At 40.3% G+C, this 9987-nt stretch overlaps 1 protein-coding gene across 1 annotated transcript; it reads left to right on the top strand.

Moving 5' to 3' along the window:
- Positions 1 to 1930: 1930 nt before the first annotated feature.
- nccrp1 (P1, F-box associated domain containing) lies at positions 1931 to 6345 on the top strand. The gene is made up of 6 exons (XM_035178386.2): positions 1931 to 2178; positions 3609 to 3689; positions 3781 to 3877; positions 4832 to 4927; positions 5736 to 5874; positions 5952 to 6345. Exons 1-6 carry the CDS (start codon positions 2037 to 2039, stop codon positions 6096 to 6098), a joined length of 702 nt encoding a protein of 233 aa, XP_035034277.1. The 5' UTR covers positions 1931 to 2036; the 3' UTR covers positions 6099 to 6345.
- The last annotated feature ends 3642 nt before the right edge of the window (positions 6346 to 9987 follow it).

A 9987-nucleotide genomic window follows, 5' to 3' on the forward strand; every position in this document is an offset into this window, starting at 1 on the left:
CACCCAAACTTGTCTCGTGGGTTCCATTTTCCCACAAAAAACTCCATTGGAGGCAAATACACTGGAAATGAATGAATTGTGCTTTAAAGAAATTAAAAAGAGAGAAATAAATTAACCCAAAATGATATCTGGTTTGTTGTGGTGGTTTTATATCTGGCCACTCCATCGAGCTCATATTTTGTTACATTCAAATTACTTCAAATCTTAACAGATACAACGGGTAAAATAAGTATTGAACACGTCACCATTTTTCTCAGTAAATATATTTCTAAAGCTGCTATTGACATGACATTTTCACCAGATGTCGGTAACAACCCAAGTAATCCATACATACAAAGAAAACCAAACAAATAAGTTCAGAAATTAAGTTATGTGTAATAAAATGGAATGACACAGGGAAACAGTATTGAACACGTGAAGAAAGGGAGGTGCAAAAAGGACCGGAAAGCCAAGACACCAGCTGAAATCTATCAGTAATTAGAAAGCAATCCTGCCCCTTGTCAGAGCAAATGAATACCAGCTGGTTTAGTCCCACCTGATGGCCTATGAAAAGGTGTCTCATTCCCAAGGTGTCACACAAGAAACATGTCATGATGGGTCAAAGCAAAAAGCTCGCTCCAGACCTCCGCAACCTTATTGTTGCAAAACATACTGATGGCATTGGTTACAGAAGGATTTCTAAACTTCTGAATGTTCCAGTGAGAACTGTTGGGGCCATAATCCGGAAGTGGAAAGAACATCATTTCACCATAAACCGGCCACGACCAGGTGCTCCTCGCAAGATTTCTGACAGAGGAGTGAAAAGAATTATCGGAAGAGTTGTCCAAGAGCCGAGGGACCACTTGTGGAGAGCTTCAGAAAGACCTGGAATTAGCAGGTACAATTGTTTCAAAGAAAACAATAAGTAATGCACTCAGCCGCCGTGGCCTGTATGCACGCTCACCACGCAAGACTCCATTGCTGAAGAAAAAGCACCTTGACGCTCGTTTAAAGTTTGCTGCACAACATTTAGACGAGCCTGTGAAATACTGGGAGAATATAGTCTGGTCAGATGAGACCACAATTGAACTCTTTGGATGCCATAATACACACCATGTTTGGAGGTCGAATGGCACTGCACATCAGCCCACAAACACCAGACCGACAGTGAAGTGTGGAGGTGGGAACATCATGGTGTGGGGCTGGGTTTCAGCATACGGCACTGGCAAACTTCATTTAATTAAAGGAAGGATGAATGGAAAAATGTACCGAGATATTCTTGATAAAAATCTGCTGCCATCTACCCGGATGATGAAGATGAAACGAGGGCGGACATTTCAGCAAGACAATGACCCCAAACACACAGCCAAGGAAACTCTCAATTGGTTTTAGAGAAAGAAAATAAAGCTGCTAGAATGGCTCCTGATGGAAACCTATGGAAAGAACAAAAGATCAGAGTTCATAGAAGAGGCCCACGGAACCTTCAAGATTTGAAGACTGTTTGTGTGGAAGAATGGGCCAAAATCACACCTGAGCAATGCATGCAACTAGTTTCTCCATACAGGAGGCGTCTTGAAGCTGTCATTACCAACAAAGGCTTTTGTACGAAGTATTAAATAAATTTCAGTAAGCGTGTTCAATGCTTTTTCCCTGTGTCATTCCATTTTATTACACATAACTTAATTATTGAACTTATTTGTTTGGTTTTCTTTGTATGTATGGATTACTGTATGGTTGTTACCGACATCTGGTGAAAATGTCATGTCAATAGCACCTTTAGAAATATATTTACTGAGAAAAATGGTGACGTGTCCAATACTTCTTTTACCAGCTGTATATAGCCACACACTTCCTCCTGAACACAGACGGACAGGGAGATGCTGTCAGTGTGTGACCTGTGTTGGGCACAGTATTAAACGCTGTGGCTTTAAGAGAGCAGGAGGCCGCTGCTTCCATTACAACACACAGGGGTGTGGCGCACAACACACCGCATAATAAAAACCCGTGTACAGTTCCTGGCTGTGTTAGTGTGATATTACACAACATCTGGTCTCAACATGTCTGCCGATGAGTGGAAGAAGAAGTGTGAGGCTGAGTGGAGCCTGCAGGGAGCTCCGCTGCCCGACAGCCTGGACTGGAAGTCCGTCTACGAGGCGAAGCCGCTGGGGAGAAACTTACTGAAGAACCCTGCTCCTCTCGGTACCACGACTCTTCTGCTTCTGCTTCTGCTGCTGCTTTCCTCTTCAGGGCTGATCAACACTGTGCTGATAGGAGCGTGTAATACTCTAACTTGGGTATTAGCGTTTCCGCTCAGGTTCCGCATCGGTTCTACGTTGAGTGGAAAACCTTGGGAGTCTCTTTCCCAAAGTTTTGTTCTGATTCAGTTCAGATATAAAGTGATCCAGAGGTGGTTTCAGTGCTGGTGCTGAGTTCACTGTGCTGCTGCTCCTCTTCAGTAACACGTGGACATATTGAGCCAATACGGCACACACGTCCTCGTGAACATCTGTCAAACTGCCGTGTGTAATCTGACTAAGGGTGTGAAGAAAGAGTGTTCCAGAGCTGTGTTAATCCTCCTCACTGCTCCTCTTGGTTTGGTTTTTATTATTATTCTACTTATCACTGCAGCATCTGCACTGATGATTGGTTTAATGCAGCCTCATCTGTTCCAGTAGTACTTACACCAAAGGGGATACTAGTCAATGTCTGCTTGTTGTTTAATCAATATAACAGAACATTCATTTGTGTAAACCACAAAAACAAACAGCTTCATAGAGGCACAGAAAAACATGAATTAGTCCTTATTATACGGCATATCACGTGTCATATATGCATAGTGCAATAAGGTCACTCGTTTTTCACAATAAAAAGAGTTGGTTGACTTCTCACAAGTGATGAATTTTCCTCTGACCCATTGTTGCGTAGAGATACGCAGTTTTTTTTTTTAACCAAGGTTTTTGTGATCTCTTCTTCTGAGATCAAACAAAAAATAACTGCATGTCTCTGCTCAACAAGGTTTTTGTTTTATGAAGAATCGTCACTGGTAAAATTTTCACAAAATTCCAAATATCTACAATTGAAATAGGAAGAAAGTGACCGGGTGATAGTCTCTATGAGCTGTGTGGATAGAAAATAAAGGTAATTGTTGGATTGTTTTATTTTCTTAATTCTCTTATTAAAGATATAATTATACGAGTATCTTATTTTTAAAGAAGATGTTATAGATTGGTCCAGTCCAGTTTATAATGAGGAATTGCAGCCACATTTATCACCAAGAAGAAATTCGGAAAGCTACGTTCATTGAACACTAAACTATTGTTTCTTGCGTGGGAAGGAATCGGTGAACGAGGTCAATGCATTGTAAAGCTGTCATGTTTAAACTAAAATGATCAGTGTGTTTGCTTAGAGAAAGAAAAATAATCTCTTAAGTCTCAAAGGGCATACAGTATGTGAGATTTATGAGCTGCTGACTAATTCTTAAAGTGTGTGTTTTTGAAACAAGGGCACACCCACTGACCCTGTCTGAAAGATATATTCTTTGGCTTTGTGATATGTATGGTGTGATTACTGCGGCTTTAGTAGGTGTGGCCCCTTTTTACAACTGTCCCTTTGTCTTAATCCTGACACAGGTTTGAGTAAAGACGCTCCTCCACCTGAGCCTGAGCTGCATGATGTGCCAATGCATGGACCTCCACGTTTTCAACTTGACGGTGAGAGAAACAGCTGATCAGCACGTTACGCAGCAAATTGAAAGTAAAGAGAATGAATGAAGTTTTGCTGAGTTCATCTCTTAAATCTTAGGTGACTTCACCGGCTGGACCACGTCTGTCGAGATCCTCCCCTATGATACCAGTGGCATCCCACAAGGTGCCATGATCTGTCAGTTGCCTCAACACAGGTGGGTCGGATGTTAACCATACTATTGGTTATTACAGTGATTACCAATGAGCATTTTCAAAAAACTTGCATGTCTATATTAATTCCACAAACGTCTGTCTGTATCTGATACACATATCGCAATCACCGTTTATCCTATTGGCCTCACACTTGGCATGTGTATTCTTAGTGGCCCAGGGAAGTACAGTGTCACATTTGGTGTAATTTGGACAGTCCATATCTTGAATATTAATAAAACTTTAAAAAATAGTCGACCGGCGCCCTGTAGCAGGCAGTCGGGACGTAGTTGAACATGTCCTCTGCTATGTCCTCAGATAAACTACAGCAGTGGTCAGTAGCTGGCAGCCTGCGGCCATTAATATCTGTCCCACCAGATCATTTCAATGATATTTCACCATAACGGACTGACAGACAATCTTAGTGGCTGATCTCTGTCGTCACAACAAAATTCATAGACTCAATTCCTCTCTAGCAATTTGCATTCAAAGTCAAAACAGAATGTTGTTTTTGTTGCTGCAATTCTTTATATTGAGCTGAATTACAGAGCTTTTATTTTGAAAGGCTTTGAACTTGGGTCTGAAGATTGTGTCACTTCCTTATCAGATCTCTGAAATAGCTGACATGCAATGTATGAAAAAAATAAGACCAGTTCAATCAATCATTCAAACTTACTTAACTAAAACTATTGACTATAAAATCTTCATTGGAGATAAACCAGGTAGGATGAACACAACGTTTTCAAACTTCCCTCTGCTCCATAGACCGTTTATAAAAACATCTGTACACAACGTCCCACACACAAAGAATAAAAAGTGACTCACTAACATCAAGGAACAATTCTAAAGTAGCTCCGGAGCATAAATACAAGACAAGAAATCGGCCCATTCCAAATGGGCAGATTTACAATGGGTACTGCATTAGTATTTTTGACTCATGTCTGCTCTGTTGTCCTCAGCTGGTTCTCCATGGAGCAGGTTGTGGACTTGAAGGCAGAGGGACTGTGGGAAGAGCTGCTGGATACATTTCAGCCTGAAATAGTCATCCAAGACTGGTGAGTTGATGAGCACCACCGCCCTGTTTTCATAATAGACAGTGTATGATTCATTGTCACTGTCAGCATGATTGGTACACACTTAGGTGACACCATACTCTGCCAAGGTCTGTGCATTTGGAATTTCTTGGAGAAAAAGAACTTGCCCTGGATTATTTAACTATTTTAGCTTAGCATCGAAGCACAAATCCCCGTAGACAGAATCAAAGTGTTTGTGATCAGTAAAGTTGTATATAATCTAATGGGACTAAAACATGTCGTTAGTAGTTGTAAGGGGAATCCAAACATGAGCAGATATAATAATAACCTCATGTAACTCTTCTCTGTGGGAGCAAACTAGACATGGCTGAACACACACACACGCACACACACAATTATATGTATTTGCATGTTCAGCATATCTGCTGTTCTCTGACTGAAAGACTATCAGGTCAGTCTAACGAGTAAGAGTCAAGCATTTATCGGTCTTGATATCAAACCACACAGGTCTTTTAAGATGCCTCTTTGAAGTTAGCACAGCTGAGACAAGGTAGTCCATTAGTCAATTGAAATTAGAATAAATAGTAATGATGATTAAATAACGATTTCAGTAATTTTTCAATGACAAATTGATATTTTCTGGCATTTCATACACTAAAGAAACAATTGCTTGATTGAAAAAATAGCAGGTTTATCAATATAATTATCAATTAGTTTCAGCTCAAGACTCTTTCATGGAGTAAACTGGAAATGAAAAAATTTGTAAGCATTTGCTGTGCTGCCATCTGTCTTGAAAGAGCCTCCCAATGAAATGATGTGTTACTTTCAGCTATGAGGAGAGTCAGGTGCATAAGTTCATCTACCAGCTGCATGTGAAGCTACTGGGTGCAGACAAAAGCACAGTGATCTCAGAGCACTCAGTCAACCCCACTGAAGACCTCAGCACTTACTCCCACACCTGGAAAGAGGTGAGTGGCACAGTCCTCTGCAGAAACATCCGCTCGCATTCAGGTCAATCATTGCATTTCTCTGTGTTGGCCTGCAGGTGTCGCATGTGTTCTGCAACTATGGACCTGGGGTGAGATACGTCCACTTCCTGCACCGACTGAAGAATAGTTTCATGAACGACTTCTTCCCTACAAAGTTCACTGGCAGCTCAGTGATTGTCAGACCAGTCACAACCAGCTCCTAGGCTGAGTCCTGCTGAAACACTGCAAAGCACTTACAGTTGCTAACACGCTCAATCTAATCAACCTGATCAAACCATATTTGCTTTGAGATTATCAATATGGGTTTGGTTTGAATGCACTTTTAAATGATCAATCTTTGTCTTAACTTTTTATGCTGATTGTTTAGATTGACTTAATTGTTTTTTTATTTTGCATTTGCTTTTTTTAGCACTACACTTGTGTATAATAAAACATTTCATTTTGATTTCATTTTTAACTGTGAAATCATGTTTCTGAAAAGCACTAAAGGCCGACACTTGAATAGTACAAAAACATACACACTACATCAATCAACAGAAATAAGGACTCGAATGAAAAAGTTTGACTACTCAGAGGAGGAGGTGGTAGTTTTAGTTAAACTTTCCTTTATAAAGCTGAATTAATAAATCTCATTTAAACTTAAAACTGGTTGAAAGTTATGCAACCAGTTCCTCCATGGATTATATTGGTGTTATTAAACATTAAACATAAACATTTTAATTGCATTCTGACATTATGCTGAAACAAATAATATCTCCTAAATAACTTTCATGTTACCACCTTGTAACAAAATAGCATTCTCTTCTTAAATCACCTAATAATGCTCTAGATTATAAGCAGTCAAGAAGAACTCTTGGGTTTCCAGACTGAAAACTCTGACTGGTGTCTGAAAAGGGACTATCTGACCCAAAGTCTATTTAAAATCTTACAGCAGCCGACTTGATGATTAAATCCATTAATACTGACTTATCAGTTATAAATTCAGATTTAGTGGGCTAGAAAGTGTGATACCAATAAGCATTTATTAATTACTATACCATCACCAACATTCAGAAAGCACAATACCTAAATAAAATAATAAACACCAGCCAGAGGGATTTTTCACAGCCTGCCAAGACAAAATATGCTCTCACTATAGCATAAAATACATAGTACAATTTGTATCTACTTTCCAGTGAAAATTGTGTTTTAATTGCTTCCACATGCATTGTACTGACAGTCAAAATACAACCAAGAGAATATAAATTCAACAACATAAACAAACACTGAGAGCTAATGTGTTTCCGCTTAAGCACTTAACAACAGTGAAGAGAAGAAGAAGAAAAAAAAACAGGAAGAAACCTCAGACAGAACCAGACTCATTGTGGGTGGAATAATAAGTTGAGTCACCAGGGGAAGATCTGGAGTCAGAAACAACTGCAGAGAGAAATGATTGAATTTTGTGGATATCACATGCAGAGAAGCTAATGTGGGTCCTGTCCTATAGAGACTTATTCCAACAAGAATACACTACAATGCAAACATGCCAACACATACAGCACTGTATCACAGGTTTGTTGTGATTCTTATTCATCACAATCACATCATGGATGCACCTGATTAGTCCCAAATTTGTTCTGCAGCAGGACAAGGAGCCCAAGCACACAGACAGAACTGTCTTAGGACACAATAAGGAGAGAAAGTCCTGCTGCAGGTAGTTGGGCCACTGCAGAGCCCAGATCTCATCACCATGGAGTCTAGATTAAAGCCACAGAACTTCTGAGCCAACTTTTCTGAGATGCTTGGAACAATCCAAAGACAGATTGTGGATGTGTACTGCAGAGAACTGGTGCTATTTTAAAGGCTAAGGGAGGATCAGAGCAAATATTGATTGGACTGAACCATTCACTGCCGTGGTGCCATCTCCTCGACCTCTTGTGACCCCAGCTGATGAAGCTCTTGCTATCACTGTCGTCCAGGAGGTTTTGACCAAAAGCAAGACTGCACCAGCACAGCAGCCAACATCCAGCCTTAAAAAAGACTTGTTTCTTTTCTGCCTCCTCTTCTTACTCCTCCTGATGAGTCTCCTGGTGAACCAGCGAAGCAGCCAACTCTGCAGTGTGATGGAAGTTTTCTCGAAGCTGGTGAAAGGAGTACTCAGGCAGCAGCTGATGTCTTAAGGAGACCAGAAGGTGAAACAATATACAAACGCTAACAGAGTAACATGAGCAATTGTCACCCCCAAGTCTGAAGATGTCTCCCACAGCATCCCAATTTATGTCCCTCATCTTGCGTCACCCCTTCTAGAAGCACATCCATGAAAGCATGCATACCTAACCTTTACGTCTAGCCACTGATGTAATACGCAAATGAGTTGGATTTGGGTCCTCTCTGTCTGGGCATCTGAATTAGGTATGAAAGTCCATGAGCGTAGATGATACAATGTACTGTTGGTTGGCCCTTTATCTATAACCCAACCTTGGGTACTGCTTAGAGAGAGAAGGCAGTATCTGTGGAATGAGTCTGGCTGTAGTCTCTTCATGGTGAACAGATTTACTGTATCAGGATGGTCAAACATTCTCTCACATGCAGCAGTGTCAGCTCCAACATCTCCTCTGACACTACTTGTCTCCAGTCACTGCTGAGTCCACCATTCCTCACTGGAATCCAAGGCTTTTTAGCCAGATCAGACAAACTCTGCTGCCATTTTCCGCCTGAAGAAACAGGACTAGAAACTATTTTCCTCAGTGATTATTCACTTTTGCATATTCATTGTGTTTTAAAATAAAATTATAAATTTGTTGTTGCATTGCAGTAAGTCTCTACCAGTCATTTTCCTTTACTGTGAACTGCAACACGGAATGAAAACATAAACTATAATGGCACTCAGAGCTCATGCCTCCACCAAGATCCAACAGTCCCTTTACTTTCAATCAAGCTGCACCAAATTTCACACACTCACTCTAGATATCAGCCTCCTAAGTATGCCTGCTTTTTCATTAAGACCCATTCATTATTTACAAGGAATTTGGTAAAAAGGTTGAAAAATGCTCTTGTAATAATCAAGAAACAAACACACACACACACACACACACACACACACACACACACACACACACACACACACACACACACACACACACACACACACACACACACACACACACACACACACACAGGGAAGCATAAACAAAAGCCTGCTTCCATCTATGCCAGCATGCAGGGTAAGGAAACTGCCATGCACGGTAGGAGACAACAGGGGCCAATAAGCAGCTGGATAGTAAGAGGACAATGTTAACAGATGTTTTGCTATAAATTTCAACCTGAAACTATACAAATTTAATTCCCAGCAGAAAGTAGGGTATGCTTTTGGGAGTAATTACTTTGCAGCTCCACTAATGACGACTGTACAGTCCGCATACTTACAGTGTCCTATTTTTCGATCGCTAACATGCATTGGTCAAAACTGAAGTCACGTTGTCTTCACACAGTCAATGAAACAGAAGGTTATGTGGGCCATTTTTCATTGCTTTAGCACAAAATGCATTCAATGACCAAACTTTCCAAAAACCATGAACTCATGGATGAGTCAAACACAGTGTGAATGACACCGTTTCGAGTCGAATTTGAATTTCAAGGAGTCACCAGTTACTTTAATTATATGGATTTGGCTGCAACGCTGTTTAGCCCTGAGACTCCTAAAGTGTTTTGCGGACTCAAACACTTCACCCACTCCTCCATCGGCATAGTGGGGAGTAGATAACAAGTGACTTTTCATTTTTTGGTGAACTATTCCTTTAATTGTTTGGCCAATATGCTTGTTGCTAGTTGATGAAGAAAAATCTTCTGCACAGATATCTGATTATATGGCTGAATTTGCATTAGGCATGTGACAGATAGCAGTCTACATCACTACAAATTACAATACACTACAAGGTAAATGTTCATTGTGTAAGATGTAGTTGAACAGATCTATTGGCAGAAATTGAATATGAAATAATCCTAGTGAAGTTTTTTGTAATCATCTAAATTGTACAAATTGTTGTTTTATTTACCCTAGAATGGGCCCTTTATATTTTAATACTTAATATTTACATCAGGAGCGGGTCCTCT

This window comes from Hippoglossus stenolepis, chromosome 15, assembly GCF_022539355.2.
Source record: "Hippoglossus stenolepis isolate QCI-W04-F060 chromosome 15, HSTE1.2, whole genome shotgun sequence".
NCBI lineage: Eukaryota > Metazoa > Chordata > Actinopteri > Pleuronectiformes > Pleuronectidae > Hippoglossus > Hippoglossus stenolepis.